The sequence below is a fragment of the Microtus ochrogaster genome, chromosome 7, assembly GCF_000317375.1.
Source record: "Microtus ochrogaster isolate Prairie Vole_2 chromosome 7, MicOch1.0, whole genome shotgun sequence".
Lineage (NCBI taxonomy): Eukaryota > Metazoa > Chordata > Mammalia > Rodentia > Cricetidae > Microtus > Microtus ochrogaster.
Window position 1 is genome coordinate 41,001,810 of NC_022014.1, and position 21,404 is coordinate 41,023,213.

At 51.9% G+C, this 21,404-nt stretch overlaps 1 protein-coding gene across 2 annotated transcripts in view; it reads right to left on the reverse strand.

The window, feature by feature from the left end:
• The window catches only part of Galnt10 (polypeptide N-acetylgalactosaminyltransferase 10), a 136,681-nt gene that overhangs the window by 6,503 nt on the left and 108,774 nt on the right, over positions 1 to 21,404 (reverse strand). For both annotated transcript variants that reach the window (XM_005350030.3, XM_013347419.2), the window contains 5 exons: positions 17,563 to 17,748; positions 13,026 to 13,209; positions 11,143 to 11,260; positions 4,143 to 4,250; positions 687 to 908 (listed from right to left, as the gene is read on the reverse strand). In XM_005350030.3, the coding sequence (XP_005350087.1) occupies positions 687 to 908; positions 4,143 to 4,250; positions 11,143 to 11,260; positions 13,026 to 13,209; positions 17,563 to 17,748 (818 nt within the window). The remainder of the gene's footprint in view (positions 1 to 686; positions 909 to 4,142; positions 4,251 to 11,142; positions 11,261 to 13,025; positions 13,210 to 17,562; positions 17,749 to 21,404) is intronic.

A 21,404-nucleotide genomic window follows, 5' to 3' on the forward strand; every position in this document is an offset into this window, starting at 1 on the left:
TCTTGTAGACCAGGCTGGTCTCGAACTCACAGAGATCCGCCTGCCTCTGCCTCCCGAGTGCTGGGATTAAAGGCGTGCACGACCATCGCCCGGCTTAGAATTATTCTTTAGGGCAAGGGAATGACACAAGGAAGCAGGAGTCCTCCCCAGCCCACTCCAAAGAACAAAAATGGCCCTGACCCCATATCTCAGCCATGACAGCTGGGGATCAGAGCTGCAGATTTGCTTAGGACACACACATCACCAAGAGGCAAGGTGGTGACAGTTGAGTTAGTCTCGGACGGGCTTCCGAGGTTCTGGTGAACCACAGGAGAACCAGTGGAGATGAGGCCGTTACAGCTCAGTTGTTCTGAACCTGACCTCTGTATTCTTAGTCTGCGCTGCCACTGGGATCCATGGGCTAGGAACTTGGTTCGCCTGAAGAGCGTGGTTTAGAATGAGCAAGCTCCTGGGTTCCCGTCCCTGGCACTGCGAGCCCAAGGGCCCAGAGCCAGCAGTGTCTCATGGTCAAAGGTGAAATGGATGCTGACCCAGCTTAACTCCTCAGAACACTCACCAGCACAAGAAAACAAAACCCAGCCCCGCCATGACAGGGTCCAAGAGAGAAAGGGAAGAAAGGACCGCGGCACGGCTTTTCTGGGCATGCTCTCTCGGTGCCTGCGCCCAGTGGCTTCATTTACACTCACCTCCCCCCACGCTGCGGCTGGGGGCTCCACAGGTGGGTAGAACTTGGGCAGGTCCCAGGCAATCTTGGTCATAAACCACTTGAAGCTCTTGCAGTTGAGGGAGCTTCGGAGCTTCTTCTGGGCCACGACATCCCCGGCTGAGAGGTGGCGGTACTCCGGTCTGCGCTGGTATATGTATTCCGCGTACTCGTCCATCCACACTTCCGCTACTCGCTTCAGGTTCTGGAATGAAAGATGGACGCAAGGTTCAGGCTTCCTGAGGAGCCCAGGCCAGCCGGAAGGCCCTTGCACCTTAGTTTTTGAGGCAGGGTCTCTCACTGAGCCTGGAGCTAGGCTGGTAACCAGTACACCCCAGCTATCCTGCCTTCTCCTGGCCGGGCTTGGTTATAGGTTATTGGTGGCTTTTTACGTGGGTGTCAGGATGAAAACTCAGGTCTCATCGGCACACAGAGAACTTACTAAGCCACTTTTCCAGCTCTTCAAAGCCAATGTGAGTTGGGTTTCTGTCATTATCCACCAACTGGTCGTGGCCAAATTCCATGATAAGAATAATTTACACCCAGACCTCCTAATCCTACCAGCAGGTGGGATTTCTTGCAATCCTCAGAGGTTTGAGAGCTTAATGATAAAGCCTCAGGACAGCCAACTATAAAACAACAACCCATGGGGGAGACAGCCCGAGGTGGGGGCAGCCTTGGGCAGAGCAATCAGGAGACAGGAAGACTAAGATCTTGTGTGTCAACCATGTGAAAATCCTCTATTCTTGCAGTGTGCTCCACTCAGAACACAAGAGCGTTAAGTCAGAGGGAGCCCCTGCTTGCAAACCTCCTCCTTCGAACCCAGGCTTCCTTCAATGGCGAGGGTCCGTTTCCCCGCCCTCAACACACACAGAACTGGAGGGGCTTGACTTCCATCTTGAGGTTAATCTGAATTTTCCTCTGAAGTGTAACAGTTATTGACACCTGTGTGTAAAGGTTTGCTTTAGGAGCAGACAGCATGGCAGGGGGACTGGACAAATGTTTAAGTGTTTTCTGGTGGAGATAATTGAGTTCTGCAGACCAGATGGTCTCAAGGCATGGCACTGTAAAACAGCCAGGGCCTAGGTAAATGAGGGAGCGTGGCCATGCACCCATAAAACTTTATGACGTCAATCACCATTTGATTTTCAAGTGTCACAACCTGGTGTCCTAAGTCCCTTGGGTTCCCCTCCAGTGTCTTAAAATTGTGAAAAACCACTCTTAGCTCTTGACCCAGGCAGAAAGTCACCTTCTCCTGAGCATACACTGAGGCATGGTGACACCAGGGAGGCCCTGCATGGGAACCCTGCCCTGTGGAAGGGCTCTGTGATAGATTCCAGAGACAGTCAGGCTTTCTTACAGCCACTGACCCTACTGGAAGAGAGCGAGCTCCACTGGGTGCCTGCGCAGCAAAGGCTGGGCCTGGCGCAAGTGGAGGGCCTCAGGGTCTGCGCATCAAGAACATTCTAGAACACAGGGACTCTTCTCTTTCCCTGGCCGGCCTGGCCGGGCCTGTCCCCTCCACCTGATGCAGGACTGCCTTTATCGTATCCCAGTTGCAGGGACAGGCCTGTGCAGTAAGACCCGGTGTTTGTTCTAGAGGTAGATGAGCCATTAAGAGAGCATGCTGGTTCTTTCAGGGCCCTGAGAACCTCTAAATGTCATTCAGGAGGCAAGTGCCCTAGAAGCCTGTGAATTTGGTTGCCAAAACGGTGAGCCAACTTTTTTTTCCCCTTTTTGTCTTTGTAGACAGGATCTCGACTATGAAGCCTGGTGTGGTTTTGAACTCTCTATCCCCCAAACACGTTGCATTTGACCCGGAACTAAATGATGGCAGTACAGCTGCAGTTCCGGTGGGCGCAGGCACCTCCCGTGCAGTCATACAGGGGATGGCTGGGCTTACAGAGAAGAGACGGGATGCGCCACTGGGGCCAGCTCATGTCAGACATAGGCCCTGACTCTAGACAGAAGGCCAGCGATGTCAGGTGCCTGAACGGGATTCACGTGAGAGACGGAAGCCCCCATCCAGCGCTAGCTGTTAACAGGGGTGCAGCCACTGACACCCGTGTAGACAGTCACAGTCGCTGTGTAGGGAACAGATGCAGGCGCCTGTCAGACTGAAGTAGGAGTAGGAGTTATTTAATGTTTTCACTTCCTCTCTCCAGCCTGGAAGTGGAGAATGGAAGCCAGGGAGAAGGGAGGTCAGTGTGTTGCTACTCTGCTGGGTGCCTGGCAGGAAGGCAGGCTTCTGTGGTGTCACTGAAGCCCTCCAGCACCCCAATATTCATCTCCAGCTAGGGAAAGGATGCAGTAGGGCAGGTCCCGGGTCCTGCTCAGGGGTCATGATTCCCCTGTTCCTAGTAGCCTCCAAGAGTGGCAGTCTCTGGCTTATGAAAAGACTTTGACTCCGTTTTCCTGTTCTGCATTCTGCAGGGAAGGCCAAGGGCATCTGAGAAGATTTCCATCTCTTGGTGGGCCTGACATGGAAACCATATCCTCTGCTAAGGGGCTGTCCACAGAGCAGTGGGCCTGGAGGCTGTCGTTAGAGACTCTCGCCACTAGAGGGCTCTGCCTTCCTGCCTTCCTGGCTATGCTCTGGCTCAGCGATGCTGGAAGCTGAGGAAATAATTCCTGGAAAGGCCTGGAAAACCTGACAGTTGGGAACCCAGGCAGAAGGTCTCCCAGTGCTTCTTTGTTGGGGCATGGCTGCACTCTGGCCTTTCTAGTACTACAAACAGCACTGTATCTTTCCAACCCCACCATCATGGTTGGGCATCTCCTTCACTTATTTTTGAGATAACCCTTATTTTTTAGTGCTTTTTTTTTTTTTTTTTAAAAAAAAAAAGATTTCCCCAGTAAAAGAACTTCCATCCCCCAATTCTTTTGATAATGATTACCCCCAATTTAGTTCAATCCTTGACATGGTTTTCAGGCCAATGAAGCAGATTGACACGTTTGGGAGGGGGTAAAAGAGAGCCATTTATTTTTTATGCCCCCCCCCCACTTCAACAGTGATGACAAGGCTACCATGTTTGCTTGACATGTCTCTTTAAACCACCCCTTGTCTAGCTCTGTGTCTCTGTCATCTCTACCACAGGCAGCCCTCCTGTGAAATGACCAGCTCGCTCCACTTAACACATGGGTTTCCTGTCTTTCTGTAGCGCTGGGCAGTACTGAGTTGAAAGGATCAACTTCGTTTCAACAAAGTTCCAAACGCAGCCACAGAGGAGTCAGGCCCCCCTCCCAACCCCACAGCCTCAGAGGAGTTAGGCCATTCTCCCAGCCCCACCGCCTCCAGGGAGCCGAGCAGGGCTCTCTGTAAGGTCCTTTCAGTTGGCTTTCACTTGGAGACCATGCAGCAATCACTTAGCCTAGGGCCCCCTGGGGCACCTATGCTCCCCCAGGCTGCCCCCAGTTCCCTGGAAAGCCACCATCTTACCCGGGCCAGGCTGACTCCAGCAGGAACCTTGTAGGGCACATACTTCCTATAGATGTGGCCCACCCTGGAGCAAGGGATGTCCTCCATGCGACCCCCACACATCCACACCTGCAGGGTGAGAAGGGAGCATGAAGGTGATGGCTCTATCCTTATGTCCCCAGCCCCTCAGATGCCAGCACACAGTCTGCATGGTTTTCTCAAGCCCTGAACTCAAAAACGGTGCAGAAAAATACCTGCAAGGCTATGGAAAGAGCTGCCAGTCGCAGCTGCTGAGCAAAGTTCCAAACTGCGCAGAACCCACTGCAGACACTAAGATGCACAGGAAGTCAGGGAGAGCTGGAGGTCGAGGATAGGACAGAAACCCGTGGGCATGACGGGGCCACTGTGCATCACAGCAGCTGTGGTCACCTGCATAAGACCTGCCCAAGACTGGGCGCCATGGGTCAACGGATGGCTCATTGGGTAAAATGCACCTACTGCCAGGCCTTGGGATATGCATGCTGGAAGGAGAGAACCAGCTCCCCCAGCTTGTCCTCTGACCACGACATGTGTGCCAAGGAAGCCCCCAAATTTATTAATAGAAATGAATAAAACAGATTGGGCCCCTCAACAGTCCCCTTTGAATGAGGTGTTAAAGGAAGCCAGGGAGGAAGGAACATTTTTCTTCAGTGGTGTAGCCAGTGGTAAGGTGTCTGCCACCCTGCAAATAAATAACACTAGTTGAGCTCACTGGTTCCCATGCACAGGAGACACGAAAGTAGAAGGGGACAGGCTGGGAAAAAGAAGGGGGTCAGTTGGGGGGGGAGGAGGCTGCAACACTGTCCTCGTGGGCTGGGATGGTGTCTTCGTAGCATTCAGTTATACAAAGTTGGCTCTGCCCATAGAATGGGGTGGGTACAGTTACAACAATCCAGAATCGAGGCCACGGTGGCTTTGGGCATGGAGGGTCCTAGCTGTTTCTAGGACATTAACCAAGTTTTCACATTCCGTCTCCTGTGGAATGAGGGGTTGGCATGGGACACGGATGACCCAAGTTCGGTGCAGCACCCTTACTGGGGGTGCACTGGGGGCTGGGCTTCATGTCCTAATCTAGTCAGGGCTCTCAAAGGTCCTGGGTCCAAGATGAATGCAGGATGTCCTGTGTGCCATTTCCCATGTGGGAGGTGTTTGAGGCTGCAGTTAGCAGAGGTGCTGTCTGGAAGTGCAGCTTTCCTGGGACAGTGGGAAAGAAGGAAAGCCTGGCTAGTCAAGTGAACAGAACGCTGGTCTCAAGCTAATGGGCTCTGGATGCTAGATTAAGGTCAAGGCCAAGCCAAGAAATTTATTTTTTAAAGCAGGAGATATTGATCGGCCACCAGGCTCCCCTCGCTGAAGACTGATGGACAAGTCTGCTTCTGCCAGGCAGATATGCCTGCTCACTGCCAGGCCATCAACCTCTGCCTTCCTGAGAGTCGGGTGGTGGTGCCAAGCTGGTGGGGGCGACTTGCCTACCCTGGTTCTGACCATCTCCTGAGACACGTTATGAGTGGAACAAATGAAATCCAAAGTCTTCTTTTCTGTGGGGCCTCCAACTCCTTCGGCCCTGGCCATGCTGGCCACCAGCTTGAAGGACTCAGGGTGACCTTGCTCTGCTGGAAGGCTTGAGGGATCCAAGGTGTTCCCAGCACATAGGATGTCCTGAGCTCACAGAGGATCTGGCTGGGTTTCCTCTCTGCATTCCTGCCCAGGATGGGGGTGCTGCTGGTGGCCGGCTCAGAATGGGAGTTCCCTTCAGGCTAAACCTGCTGTTGACTACTGAGTCTGCGTGGACTACCCAAGAGGCATCTCACACAGGTTGTCGGCATGAGAGGATGCCATCCCTTGTCCCATTCCTCTCTCCCACAGCTCCTCCCTCTGTCTGGAGAACTTGTAGCACCCTGAATTCTGCTGCCCTCCCACCCTCCCTGCAGGGCCCTGACTTGACCCCTCCAAGGCCACCTCACAGCTAGGGCCTACACTTTTCCTCATTGCTTCTCTCTCTTTCTCTTTTTTTTTAAAAAAATAATTTATTTAATTTTATCTGCTGTACTTTGGTGTGAGGGTGTCAGATCCCCCGGAACTGGAGTTACAGACAGTGGTGAGCTGCCATGTGGGTGCTGGGAATTGAACCCGGGTCCTCTGGAAGAGCAGCCAGTGGTCTTCATCGCTGAGCTTTCTCTCCAGCCCCTTCATTGCTTTCCTCTTAAATGTACATGCACAGATGCATCTCTGCTGTCATCCTCCTGCAGCGGTCATGGGCATCTCTGCCAGGTGGCACTTTTCATCTGAGTGGAGGACTGTCCTACTCAGTCCTCCTGGGGCCAGTGACCAGGCCCAGCCAGCTTCAGTGCCCAGCCTTGCCAGCTGAGGTCTCAGGTCTTCCTGTTTGTTTTGAGAAAGGGTCTCTTGTGCTTGTGTTCTTAGTCAGGAGAGCAGCCACAGGCTGAAAGGGAAGGCCTTTCGCCAAATCCTTCTCTGGATGTGGTCTGCCTTCTTTTTGCATTGGGAGAAGTGGGGCAGACACAGGAGGCTAGAGTGTGCCACTGTCATGGTCTCCATCATCTCTGTCTTGTGACAAACATCTCTCAACTGGAGGGACAGGTTCCCCAAACTGGGGGTTGCCCTTTTCTGGGACAGAAAAGCCAGAGACTCGGGTTGGCATCCTGAGTTGTACTGGGCCATGGCAACCATGGCGGGTCCAAGGCCCAGCCCTGGCTCTGCTCTTAGCCAGTTACACGGCACCTTCAGGACCTTCCTTTCTTCCTTCACAGCCAATGCAGCTTCACCTGGGGAAACAAGGCAGCTGTAGCCAAGTCCTCTCCAGCATCCCACCCTCTGACTCCAGGAAGGCCAAGGGCTACAGCTGGCTCTGGGACAGACTGACAGCCATCAGTCTAAGGACACACAAGGAGCTTCCCACAGGCTCCCACAGGCTGCTGGGGAGCGACAGGAGACAGCCCTGGAGAGGGAGCCATGGTAGAGACTGGACCTGGAGAACAGGGAGGGTTCCTACCAGAGAACGGCCAGCCCTTCATCCTGGCCTTTACATACGTTATTACATTGTTTTTGGTCTGGGCTACTGGTATAAGAGTCCCATCGAATGACGGGTTCAGAGGGGAAGGGGGAGGCATAGAGAGAAATGGTATCTCTGTCCTGAGCTAAAGAACCCAGTACTTAACTAGCCTGACAAGATGCCATGCGCCAAGTAGGGGAAGCTGACACAATGACCTCTGACCCAGACAGCAGCCCGCTGGGGACGGGGATAGGAGAAAGAAGGGATCAGTGACTCTCTCAAATGCTGCAGACTGCAACTTCTCTGTTTTATTATAAAGTCTCATGTAGCCCAGGCTAACCTTAAACTTTGGATTCTCCTGCTTCCTAGTGTTGAGAATCACAGGCATGCACTGCCAAGCTAGTGTATGTTGGGGATCAAACCTAGAGCCTTGCACATATTGGGCAATTGCTCTAGCAAGTGAGCTCCATCTCCAGCCCCTTGCTTTTTCTTTTTTTTCATTTTCTTTTCTTTTCCTTTACTTCCTTCTTTCCAACACAGGGAATTCTATGAGGTAGCCCAGACTGGCCTTAGACTCACCAAACCCCTCCTGCCTCAGTCTCTGAGTGCTGGGATTACAGGTGTGTGCCACCATATCTGACTAATTCATCAATGGTGGCAAGGATTTAACTGTTTACTTATTTTGTGGCAGGAGCTCACAATTGCTGGACAAGCGCTCTAACACCGAGCTCCATCTTCAGCCCTGGAACGGGTCTGCTGGGGTTCTCCCATGAGGTGTGGAATCGGAGCTAGGTTATTAATCTGTGAGGCCCAGCGGCACAGGAAGATCCATCATAATTTCTGGAAGTGCACTTGGTGTCTTCCAGGCCAGTGTCTTTTCTGTTACCATGAAGAATGGGGTCTCAGTAAAGGGAATCTGGCCCTTGGGAGAGGCCAAAGCGCTGGTTAAGTAGAACCTTGTGTTCTGAGAGACACCATAGCAGATGGACAGAATTGCCGTGGGCCTGGAACACAGGAAGCACAGGTGGGCTGTTGCTGGCCAGGAGAGAAAGAGAGAGAGCTGAAGGAAGAACGTCTCCCTCCCCGAGGCCAGGCCTACTCATTATATCAGCTCATTCCCAGGGAGAGTGTCTGACATAACTGGATCAGATGGAACGCGAGCCAGCCTTCTTCCTGATACTCCACTGTGGCTTCATTACCCAGTCTTTTGTAAATAAACAGAGTGGAGAAAAAAAAAAAAACAAAAAACCTAAGACCAAAACCACCATTTGTTCTGCTGTGAACGCCTGATGCGTGGCGTTAGGTGGGTCTTTGAAACACATGGAACAAAATGAAGTCCTTTTGGGTTCAGAGATCCCGAATAACAATGCGCCATTCTCCACGACAGCGGTTTCTGGAGAACAAGTTGCCGGGGGACTTGGAAGCGGCTCCAGCCAGTGACGCAGCGGCTCTGGGTCACACATCTCCAGCCACAGATATTCACGCCAGGCAATCCTTCAGTTGCCGGGGATGCACCAGCGAGTAAGACACAAAAGGATCCAGGATCTATTGCGGTTGATTACCTAGCAACACCGCAGTTTGGATGGGTTTCTTTCTGGGGACAAACCTGGAAGACTATGTCATCAATTGATGTTTGGTGGACAGATCCGTGACTTCACTGCACCCACGGAATGTAGCATGTGTCAAACAAGATTACATGGGCTAGGGAGACTGGCCCCACAGGCAAGACCTCTGTGCTAGGGCTCACAAAACCTGGACCAAGGCAAACATCATTATTCATTGAACTGTGTGATGAGCTGGGAGACAACCTGAGGGTGCACATACTGGGGAGGGCTCCACCAATAGGCCACGGGCACCTGGGGGAGAGACTTAGATGCTATTTATCTTTCCTCTTGAAAAATACTGATTTTCGTTTTAAGTTATGTATGTATGTGTCTGAGTGTGGGCTTGCAGAAGCCACAAGGGGGTGTCTGATCCTTCGGAGCTGGAGTTAGAGAGGGCTGTGAGCTGCCCAATGCGAATGCTGGAATTTGAACTCAGATCTTCTGCAAGAGAGCCCAGGGAAAAGCCATCAGGAGTGACCCCAGGGAGGGGCAAAACCTGAAGCAAGGGTGACTGAATGCAACCGATTTTTTTAAGGCTAGTTTCCCCCTCAATTGCTTTCTTCTCAACAGACTGACATGTGGACTTTGGCAAGCTTTGGGTCAGGCCCTGGTGGCCCAGTCACTGCAGACTGGGTAGTTTGAGTCCTGATTGCTCCCGTGCGGTGGGTATAACACTGGCACTACCCTCACAGGTGGCTGGGAGGATTATACAGCCCCACACATGTGAAGGGCTGGTGTGGTATCTTGTTAACTCCGACAGGGCTGGAGGTGAGCTATCACAGGGCATCTGCCCCAGCTGGTTGATGCCAAATATTTTGCTAAATACTATGGGCATTACCCCTTGGTACCAACATCTGTGTTATCTGGGAGGCTGGTCCTCTCCAAGGGCACAGCACCAAGGACCTGGAGGTTAATAGTGTCGCAGGCTGCTTTATCAAAGCAGGGAAATGTTTGGGCAGGACTCCAGGGAGCCATTTGGAGTCCCCAGGTCTGACTCTGTGGCTAATTCTTTAGATGATACCGACATCTTGATAGTAATACTGTTCTTAAGGACTCTTATTAAACAGCCTCTAGCAAGCATGGTCTCAATAATTCTCAACAACATCGAGAGCCATATAATCACTAGCCTCATTTATAGAAACTGAAATTAAGGCTCAGTGAGGGGGGACATCCTGGTCTAAGCCCGTACAGCTGTTACTGGAAGTGCCCGAACCAGGACCTGACACAGACTACCTGGGCCCAGCCCTGAGGTCCCTCACCACAGTGCTTGGCATCCGAACAACACTGCACTGAAACCTGATGCTCAACCCAGTAGTGGTGCTGGTTGTCCCTCATGGGTTAGGGGACCTGTCAGCCTTGGATGCCGGTTCTGTGTGTGTGTGTGTGTGTGTGTTCGCGTGCGCACGCATGCACATGTGGACATGAATGCCACAGCATGCGTACAGAGGGCAACTTGGGGGAAATGGTTCTTTCTTTCTACCACGTGGGTTCTGGGAACTGAACTCAGGTCACCTGGCTTGGTAGAGAGCATCTTTACCCCTGAGCCATCTTACCAGCCCTTGACGCTGGTCCTGAAGGACCACAGGAGTATAGGAGAAGCTCTTCTTCCCCTCACGGGGGCAGAGCCGTCTTCTCCTGGGGGCCACACACAGAGCTGAAGGTACACTCATATTACTAGTGGGAAACTAGCTGCTTATCTAGCAACTCCTTCACAGTCACTGTTGGCTCCAGGCTGATCCAGAGGCGACAGTAAATATTGACTCATGTCATCCTTAGCAATGTCTGCCAGCTACTAATCTCTGGCTGTGGTCCAGGCTCTGTGCTAAGCACGTTTAGCCTTCTCAGTTAACCTCCCCAGGTCCTGGACTGTGTGCGTGTGTTGTGGTGTGTGTGTGTGTGTGTGTGTGTGTGTGTGTGTGTGTGAGTTACTGGTCTCATTTAGCTGGAGAAGTGATCTAAACAGATCAAAGGCAAAGCCACTGAGTGATAGGATTAGAACTTGGATTGAGGTCTTTCCAGCGCCACCGCGGGCGGGAGCTTCTGCCCAGCAGTCTCTGCCAACTCCTGCTGTGACAGGGACATAAGAAGCAAATAGCGTAGAAGGCGACCACATAGGCCAGGTGGGCTTCTGTGAGGCTATAAGGCCTAAGGCCTAGGTTTGTCTGTCTTCATCTTCCCAATGCCGGTGTGTGGCTCCACCACAACCTTCCCAGGCCAAGAGGACATGAATGCTCGCCAGATCTGTGGCTGAGACCAGGCGGCTTGAAGGTCCTTTTCACCCTCTCACTGCCCACTTCCTCAGGGAGTGGTTAGCCAGCTCCCGGATCCTCTCCCCCAGCAGCTGCACCTGGGAGAAGAGACTCACCTTGAAGGAGATCTCATACTGCTCCCCTCCCCAGATCTCCAAGCCAGGGTCATAGCCGCCCAACTCCCAGAACCACTTCCGGTCCACAGCAAACAGCCCTCCAGCCATCACGGGAGACCTGTCGGAGAAAGGGCATGGTGTGAGGACGTGCCGTCAGAAGTCCTGCTTCCTAGCCGATGGCGTCTCCAGACACCCAGTTTGTCTACAGGGGGCTCCAGGGCCTCACGGGTGGGTGGGGACCTGGCCTTCTCAACTGTCACTTCCTCTTGTAAACCACTGCATTTTAACCTAATGGATCCCCGGTCCCTTGGTGTGATTAACCCCTGAGGTATCTGTGAAGTACCATCGGTAACAGTGGCACTCCTCCTCACGGGTCTCACTGCTGCATCACAGACACGTCTGTCTCTAGCCTTCCCCTTTGTTGCAGGGTATGAACCAGTTGTCTTCAGCCTGAATGTGCTGCAGAACCTTCTAGAGAGACTGAAAAATAACAGCTTGCTGGGACCTCGCCAGCCCTATGGAAGCAGCCTCTGGGCCAGGGCCCAGGCACCTGCTTAAGATTTGGCTCCTTTGAGGATTCTCTCTCACCACGCTCAGGGGACAGATCACACAGCTTGCTCGGCTGCACTGCCCACAGACACCAGCTCAATCCTCCCAGCTGCTCCGGGAGGAAGGATGAACTCAACTCATTCATTCATTGATTTATTATCAAAGGCCTCCCAAGAAGCAGGTGCTGGAGGGGCCAGGAAACAAACCACAGTCCTTTGGGGTGGAGTCACCTCAGCACAGAGGGCTCCAGGAGACAGAAGGAAAATAGTCAAGGCCTCTGGGAAGTACAGACAAGAGCAATAAGGAAGGCAAAGACTGTGTCTGCTTCCAGTCCTGGGAGTGAGGAGGCAAGGACAGGGAATAAGGAAGGATGCTCAGAGGAACATGTGCTTAAGGAGTTTGTTGAGGGGAAACCCCTCAGGGGAGGAGGGAGCTACCCCAGCAAGGCACAGACATGGCGCACAGAGGGGTGGGAGAGTGAGGGTGTCACATGACAGGCTTCAGAGGACACCACGATGCCTCATGCAGGGCAGCACCGAGCAGAAGTGATGTGTGCCCCAGTCTGAGGGTGTTAGAATCCAAACCAACATGCTGGGGGATAGCGTCTTCGCATATGCCCCTGCGTGGTCCTAGGACTCATGGTGGAGACCGATGTGACCTGGCTGCACACATGCCTCTGAAGCCTTCCTTGTGGGAGGTGGAGGGGACCTTCATACAAGGGGGAACCCCGGGAATGTTACTGAGGGCATGACACACCACAGGTTATCCTGCAAGTACTCAGGTGTCCTTCTTAGCTCGGTCTTCAGAGGGGCTGGAGCTCACTGTTGCTATCCTGACCTCGTCCCTGGTAATTTGTGGGAGGCTTCATGGCCACTGGCTATTCATGGCTGCCGTCTGGCCCTGCCTCTAAGTCACAAGTTCAAACTGCTGACCCTCCACCCTGCTTCCCTCACCAAGGAACTGTGGCGGTACAGAAGGCAGAGTCGGGGCTACAGGAGACTCTGTTTAAGAAAAAAATACCACACAACGCTCACTCAGCTTCTGCTCTCTATCCCTGTTGTGTCACGGAGGTGATGGCAACCCTTGGTGGCTTAGGATAGCTGCTGCACTTGGGACATGACTGCTTGGCAAAGAGAGGGGGTGGATGTGTGGGATAGCCAAGGTGTGAGAGAATTAGATGGTTTTAGTGGTTGGATAATTGGTGCCTAGTTCTGACTCCACGGGCTCAGGACCGTGGACCCTCTGCACGGGACATGAGGATAAATAAAGATTCCCGGTGTGTCGGGAGGGGCCCTGGGTCACCGCCAGTATGAGCCTACGGCAAAAGTACTTACTCAAATGGGTCACTGGGGTCGGCCTTCTGCAGCTCTGGAGGGATGGGGATTCGTTTGTAATACATCTCCCAGTCGAAGGCACCCCGCATGGCATCCCCGGCCTGTGTCTCGTACCGGAAGTCATCGTGGTCGATGACGTCAATCATTGGGCACACGATAGTCTTTCGGTTCCGAGCAATGCGGTCTGAGGTGGTGGAGAGAAGCCTGTTAGTGGGTGCGGCAGTGGAGGGCAGCTCCTGCTCTATGGGGCGCTTACTCCGAACAGTTCCTGGGATGACCGTCCTGAACAGCTGCTCAGGGACCACAGAGAACACTGCAGGGTTGTTTGTGTGTTTTTCTTTTCCTAAACAAGGTCTCATGTAGCCCAGGCTGGCCTGGAACTCACTGTGGAGGTAAGGATGACCTTGGGAATGATTCTCTTGAGCCTCTGTGGCCAAGGCTGGCCTTGACATCCTTCTCCTCCCAAGTGCTGGGATCACAGGTATGTGTTTGGAGTCTGCAGGCTTCTGTGAGGACTATGACTTTCTTTCAGACTCAGCACCACAGGAGGCACTGCCTCAGACAACATCTGTGAGGTGGGGTGGGAGGGTCTGCCTTGGGGGTTAGTAAATGCTTGAATAACACAGTATTTGAAAATGTTAAACCATGTGGCTATGAGTGTGCGACTCTGCTGTTGACATGTTCTTCTGTGAGGATCCCTATTCTGGCCTTGCCACGCCCCTTATTGCAAAAACCCTGATGGTGACTCCTGGCTAAAAGCAGCCAGGTTCCCTAATGTCTGTCCCCAACTGCTCATGGGTACCATGGCTGTGATCAGCAGTGAGAGTTCGGTCTGAGTTTTTTTTTTTAAATATTTATTTATTTATTATGTATACAATATTCTGTCTGTGTGTATGCCTGCAGGCCAGAAGAGGGCACCAGACCCCATTACAGATGGTTGTGAGCTACCATGTGGTTGCTGGGAATTGAACTCAGACCTTTGGAAGAGCAGGCAATGCTCTTAACCTCTGAGCCATCTCTCCAGCCCCCTCAGTCTGAGTTTTTAAACAGCCCAAGCTATGCAAGAGGGAGTAGACATCCCTTGGAAGTTCTAGGTTCCCAAGTCAGAAGGTATGCAGGTAGAGCATGCCACCCTATGGAATGCTACAGGCTTTGTGGTTCAAGACAACAAACGGCGTTGACCCAGTCCATGTCAAGGTCCCTTTCCAACCTGGGAGGAGCCGACTGATTTGCTCTGTCCAATCTTCCAACAGGATTCAGTGCTGATCTGATCTACCCTATGTTGTTCCTACAGGGAGCTCTGTCTGCTTTGAGGGGACCACTGCACAGATAGGCTGTGCTGGGGAGCTTGCTGCTCAGGGTCAAGGTTCATGGGTCATGTTCAAGTGTTGCGATGTGGGCCCTAGAGGGCTAGAGAAGAGAAGGGCCCACATTTCATCAAGCCACAGGGCAGCTCTCACAAAACAGCAAACAGCATTTGTGCCTGTTTTCTACCCTGGAGGCATGACTTTCAGGTGGGAAGGTGAGTGGTGAAATTGTGTCTGTGTGTGTGTATGTGTGTGTGTATGTACACGTGCATGCATGTGTACATGCACACATGCATGCAAGCCTGGAGAACAGCGACCATTAACCTCACTTCACGAGACAGCAGATTCTGTTACAGGCAAAATGATGTCAGGAAGCATAGTTTAGTCCCACAACGTGTACAGGTTGAGGTGGGCACTGCACTTCCAACTGGGACACATGGTTTAAATGGTTACAGAGGCTGGAGATGTACCCTAGCGGTAGAGCATTTGCCTAGCATGCACTAGCCTCAATACACACACACACACACACACACACACACACACACACACACAGGCATACACATATACAGAGTTACAGAAATGCTACTAGCAGCATGTCTCCCCAAATGAACAGTAGCATAACCAACGCTAGATGCACTTGGGGTGAATGATGCACTTGGGGTGAATGTTACCCCTCCGTTGTTCTCCTTACCCACTGAGTCAGAATCCCCGGTACGTGGCTTTGATCTGCTTGTGGACAAGCTCCCTTGGGTGGGAGTGTGTCTTCAGGATGCTTAGGAGCCTTGAGGGAAAGATCTAGAGAAGGGCCCCTGTCTAATTATTTAATAGCTCTGAGGTGATTTCACTTCCATCGATCACTGATACCAAGGTCAGCTGACAGTTGGCCCCGCTAGATGGCAGTGGCCTGTGTCGCTGCACTTGTCTGGGAACTGAACACCCAGGTTCACATCCCAATGTCACCCCTTCCTTCATAGTGCAGTTTTGGACCTGACTGGCTGAGGCCTCAGAGTTTTGGTTTCTTTGTTGAGCGCAGGAGGATGAAATGCCCCACACCAAGGGTCTCTGAAGACTGAGATGCTGGTATTCCCCATTTTCCATGACCATGATGGATACTGCAAGACACTCCCAGCAGCCATTATGAGTCTGAGTTCCTCTGTCCATTTTGCCATATGCAAAATGCAGGTAAGAATGCTGAGCCTGCCTGCTGGACTGTGTAAGTCAAATCCAAGTACAGACTTGGCCTAAACTCAGAGGGACTCTCAAAGCCTCCAGGACGATGACAGTGACGAAGAATAAGGAGAGGATGACTCTGGTAGCTTTCACCAGCAGGCTGAGTCCTCGGGCTCCATAATGTCAGATCACTAATGAGGGCAGAGCCGGCCACGCTAGGAGGTGTTAATGGATTCACAGACAAAAGCCACGCTGGGATCCACACGCAGGTTTTTGTGTCTCTACGTGAGGGGGAGAAAGGAAGAGTGAGAGGAATGTGTCCTCCTCCCGCCGAGGATGCAAATAGCTCTCACCCATTTCCATAGGAGCAGAGTTAAGGGCTGTTTGGACAAGCTCAACCCAGTGGTCCACCTCTTCGTTCTCAGGAGAGGACTCTGCGCACAGCTGCTCCCCCCGGGACTGCTAATGTGCCGGCTGTTGAGGCCCAGGCCTTTCCATTCTCTCCTTTGGTAATGAAAGGGAGATGCAAGCCATTGCCTGGTTTAATTAAATACACAGTTTACCAGAAATTCTGGTCTTTCTCTCAGTCCAGTGAGATCCTGGGCGCAATCGTCAGGAGTGCCCGATCCAGGAAGTTCTCAGTGTTGTGCTCAGGAAAACAAAAGCAAAACCAAAGACGGCTGGATTGTCCTGTGGGGTTGTATGAGGCTGGCTTTCGGCCCTCACCCACATGGTGGCATTTGTTGCTGTGGTTGCTGGACCTGGTAGCACTTGGCAGATGCCTGAAAATGCAACTGCTGAGGTCTCCTCCAGCCACCACAGTGTCCCTGTCTGGGGTGCAGTGTCTGGCTGGGGCATCATGGGTCTTTTGGGGAATTATATTGCTCATTTATTTGACCTCTGAGATGGACAGCCTACGCTGTGCTTTTGAGTTCTCTTTCTCTTGAGGGTGGTGACCTCACAACTTGCCCTGGCCCCGCCTTGCTATGTCTCTCAGTCCTGACAGGACACCTGACTTAGGTGTCTGCCTGGCAGTACCTGCTTAGTGTCTCCACCTGGGCGGAACTCCTTAAGTTCCAGCCTGGTCTTCCTCCACTATGAGTCCCTCCTGCCCAGGCCCTGCCCACAGAGTCCGGTGGAAGGTTCTGGTCTTCCTCCACTATGAGTCCCTCCTGCCCAGGCTCTGCCCACAGAGTCCGGTGGAAGGTTCTGGTCTTCCTCCACTATGAGTCCCTCCTACCAAAACCACAGGCTTCGGTGGAAGGTTCTGGTCTTCCTCTACTATAAGTCCAGTGGAAGGCTCCTGGATCGAGCCTCCCTCCTGGGCATCTGAGAGGAAGGGAACCCGGGAAGCAGTGTGGAGTGTGCAAAAGAACAGACTCTGATGCCTGATACATGGTGACTTGGACATCAGTGGCCCCAGGGGACAACCAAGTCACTGAGCATCTCAACTTTAGTTTCTTTGGCTATAGAGAAGACCAGTTCAATCCTGTGCACCACTGTGAGGCCTGGTGATCTTTTTTGGAACCTGCCTGGCTCACAGCATTGGTGCTAAGCAATAACTACTTTCATTTGACATAAAGACACCTCCTCCCCCCACCACAATTTGGTTCTTTTGTTTAAGGCAGGGTCTCATGAAGTCCAGTCTGGCTTTAGACTCAGTATTTAGCTGAAGTTGACTTTGAACTTGTGATCCCTCTGCCTCTGCCTCCCAAGTGCGAGGGTGACAGGCGTGTGTCATCATTCTTCATTTATGCTGGGCGATATGGGGGATCAAACCTAGAGACTCATGCAGGCTAAGCAAGTGCTCTACCAACTGAGCTACATCCCCCAGGCTCTGTAACTTGGCTCTCCATGGTACAAAGCTCTGGCTTGCTCTCCGACAGACCTCAGGCCATCTGAGTGGCATTTAATACTTTCCTGCTCAGTGAAACAAGGGGACGGGCCTAAACTTCTGAGCCCCTTCTGGAGACCGGGGCTCTGCTGGGTGCTATCAGAAGTCCTAGTGTCACTGTGGGGTAGTTGGCCACACACCCACTCCAGGTCGCTCCGCTCCTTACCGAGCAAAGGGGGGAGCCAATTGACGTTGGCTTCACAGTGTGAGTCTAAGAACGTGATGACGTCTCCAGTGGCAGCTGAAGCCCCCAGCATCCGGGTTCTTATTAGGCCTTCCCGTTTCTTGGTCCGGAGAATCCTCACGCTGGGGAAAAGGGCCATGTAGTCCTCCAGTGGCTTCTTCAAGTGCTCTGTGAGGAGACAGAGGTGGGTCAGAGTGGTCGTGCGGGGATCACTCCACCCCCCAACACAGTTTGGACATTGATTCCTAGTTTACTGCCTTGTGGACCTCAGATAGAGTCAAGAAGGGTAGAGCCAATATCTAAACAGGGAAACTGAGGCTCACAGAGGTTCAGCGATGCAGCAGGATTGGAAAACAGAGAGACTCCACAGGCAAAGGTGGGGGTGGGGAACACAGGCATCTGCTTATGCCTGCCTAGTGCCTATCCCCTCATTTCCTGATAGAAAGACTGTTGTTTCCTGAGGAGACTGACCCTCCTCTTATGTCCATCCAACTTGGACATAAGTGAGAGCAGCATGTGGCTAAGGCCTAGCAAATCATGGCACTCCATCTCTTGTGATTTGCCCAGGGAGGGCCATGCAACCTGGGAAGATGCTTCAGCTTAAGTTCTGGGCAGAAACAAGGTGAGGAGAGACATGGGGGGAGCTATGGAGCCTGGGGCCCCCCGTAAACAAGAGAGAGGGTGTGCTGGTTAGATTCAGCATCACCTAGGAGACACAGCTCTGGGCGTGTCTGTGAGTGCGCTTCCAGAGAAGTTTAAATGAAGGAAGGACCGACCGTGGATGTGGGTGGCATCACGAACACACACACACACACACACACACACACACACACACACACACACACACACACACACACACGGTGTTGATGACATTTCGGTTCACCACCCCCAAACCAAAGCAGACAGCCTCTACTGTACATGGCAGCTTTTCTTGTTTGTTTACTCTACCATGGATGGTTATTTGCCCTAAGCCTGGAAAAGCTGTATTGAAGAAGTATGGGAGATTTTCTTTCAGGCCAGTAAGATGACTTATCTGGTAAGCCTGAATAACCTGAGTTCAATCCCTGGGACACATGCAGTGGAAGGAAGTTCACTCCCTCACGCTTGTCCCCTGAGAGCCACACCTGCCCTGTGGCATGTGTGTGCTGCCCTTCCCCCTCCACAGGCACACATACAATAAGTTACTCCTTTTAAAGCCTACAGCATCTGATATTCCCAGGCAGTCTCCCATCCAGGTACTAGCCACGCCTGACCCTGATTAGCTTCCAAGATTAGATGCGGCTAGGTGAGTTCAAGGTGCTGTGGCTGTAGACACAAGATAATATTTTAAAGAATGTAATAAAAAGTGTTTGGAGAGATGGCTTGGTGGTTAAGAACACTTCCTGCTCTTGCAGAGGATCCAAACCTGTACCAAGGGAACCAGTGCCCTCTTCTGGCCTCCAAGGGCACTGCATGCACATGGTACATAAATATACATTAGCAAACATTCATACTTCTAAGTCCCAGACTTCCTGTAAGTCCCGCTTGATGTTTATTAGGGCTTGGGATTTTTATGAAAATCTAGGATGGCTTTAAAAAAAGTCCAAAAACAAAAAATGAAAAAACCCTGTAGCTTATGCCACAGTTAGTGATGGTTGATGCTCCCCTTTACTCAGGAAAGTGAACAAACTGCTCTTAGAATTTATATGGTGAGCCAGGCGGTGGTGGCACACGCCTTTCAACCCAGCATATGGGAAGCAGAGGCGGGTGGATCTCTGTGAGTTCAAGGCCAGCCTAATCTACAAAGCGAGTTCCAGGACAGCCAGGACAGTTACACAACGAAACTCTGTCTCACTATATATAAATTATTTATTTATTTATATATGGCAACAAAGGACCTAGAATAGTGGAGGTCTTTTAGAAAAGAAAATGTTGGAAGACTCATGTTTCTTGATCTCTTTGCTGACTGAACTTACTATAAGTTGTAGTAATTAACACAGCATGAGGGTCGCAGAGATGGCTCAGTGGATAAGAGTACTTGCTGTGCAAAATTGAGGGCCTGAGTTCGAATCCCTAGCACTCATGTAAAAACAAACAAACAAACATGCCGGGCGGTGGTGGCGCACGCCTTTAATCCCAGCACTCGGGAGGCAGAGGCAGGTGGATCTCTGGGAGTTCGAGGCCAGCCTGGTCTACAAGAGCTAGTTCCGGGACAGGCACCAAAGCTACAGAGAAACCCTGTCTCGAAAAACCAAAATAAATAAATAAATATAAAAAAAACCCAAACATGCTGTGTATGTTTGTAATCCCAGTCTTGGGGGATGGAGGTGGGGGATCCTCAGGCCTATATTGTTCAGTGCGTATGTATGCATTGTGTATGCACGCGTATGAGGCACAAGGATGCCCCGTGTCAAAGCCAGAGAACAACGGGTGGAAATCTGTTTTCCCTTCCTACCACATGGTCCCAGGAATCCAACTCAGGTGGTCAGACTTTGTGGCAATCACTTTTACCCACTGAGCCATCTCCACAGCCCCCGTACTTGCTTTCAAAGAAAACTTGATATTAATCCATAAACGCACAATTGGTACCGTTTAAAATTAACAGCAAATAGACAAAAACAACGGCAAGTAAAAATAGAGTCAAGCCTGGCTTCTGTTTTAGTTTTTCCTCCCCGGCAGTGAACTGGAGGTCAGGTTTGACAGAGCAGGTGGTCTGGGACCCTGCACTTGTACAGAAGAGGGGAGAGGGCCCTGGTGAAAGGGACGTCCGCGTGGGAGGCCCGGGTGGGGATGGGTGTGGATTTGTTCCACCTTGATCGAAGGTCAGAGAGTCCAAGCCTATTCCTGCTCCTTCAAGGTTATGACAGGTTTGACCCAGGGTGTGGCTGCATGCAGGATGCTTGGCCTAAGGAGTGACTGCTGTGTGTCCTGCCTAAACAACAGAATACTTAACTCCGGGTATAGCTCCTTGAGGTTTCAGGTACTGAAGAGGTAATGACTCTGTTTGCTTTTTGTATCATAGCAAAGCAGTCTTTTGCCTTCTTCCTCCCTTTCGGATCGGGGTATATACGGCATATGAAAAATAAACCTGGGCAGATTAAGTTCTCCCTGAGCTGCCCTTCCAGCACTATTCTGTGTCTGTGTACATCTCTTTCATACCTCTGTTTCTTCTGCCTAACACTTCTGATCCACACACCCCACCCTGAAATGTATGAACCCGTTGAGGATGGACCCTGACACATCCACCTGCTGGGATCCTGTGGAACCATGACGGTCATCCCAGGTACCATTTCCAACCTCTCTGAGGAGCGCGGCTGTGGGTCACAGAGACTTAAGACTCCAGAAATCTCTTTAGGATGGAAGATGTTTCAGGTTGTGTTGCCTGGCATCGTGAAGGCGGAGCAACTGAAAAATATACTGGGGACAGATTATGTTTACATACAGAGCAAGACTGAGCCCATAGGCACTCCTGGTCTGGTTGGCGCTCAGGCAGTGAGGGGCGAGCACAGCGAGAGGCATGGCCAAGCTCTGGCGGGTGGTTGTTCTGGGAACAGTCTCTCCAAAGAGAGAGAGAGAGAGAGAGAGAGAGAGAGAGAGAGAGAGAGAGAGAGAGAGAGAAAATATGCAAGTCTCTGCGCCCTGTTGCTTTTGGGCTGCATGCAACCAGTGGGTCGTTAACTTGTGAGTGAGATCGCGGGCGGGGCGCCTCACACCAGTGCTCCCGTGGAGGGAGAAATATCACCTCAGCCGTGTAATCATCGAGGTCTTCACGTGCACAGAGCCCCGTGGCTAAATCACCCTGATGCAGATGGCTGTAGTTGTTACTGATTGGCCAATTAGGGCCT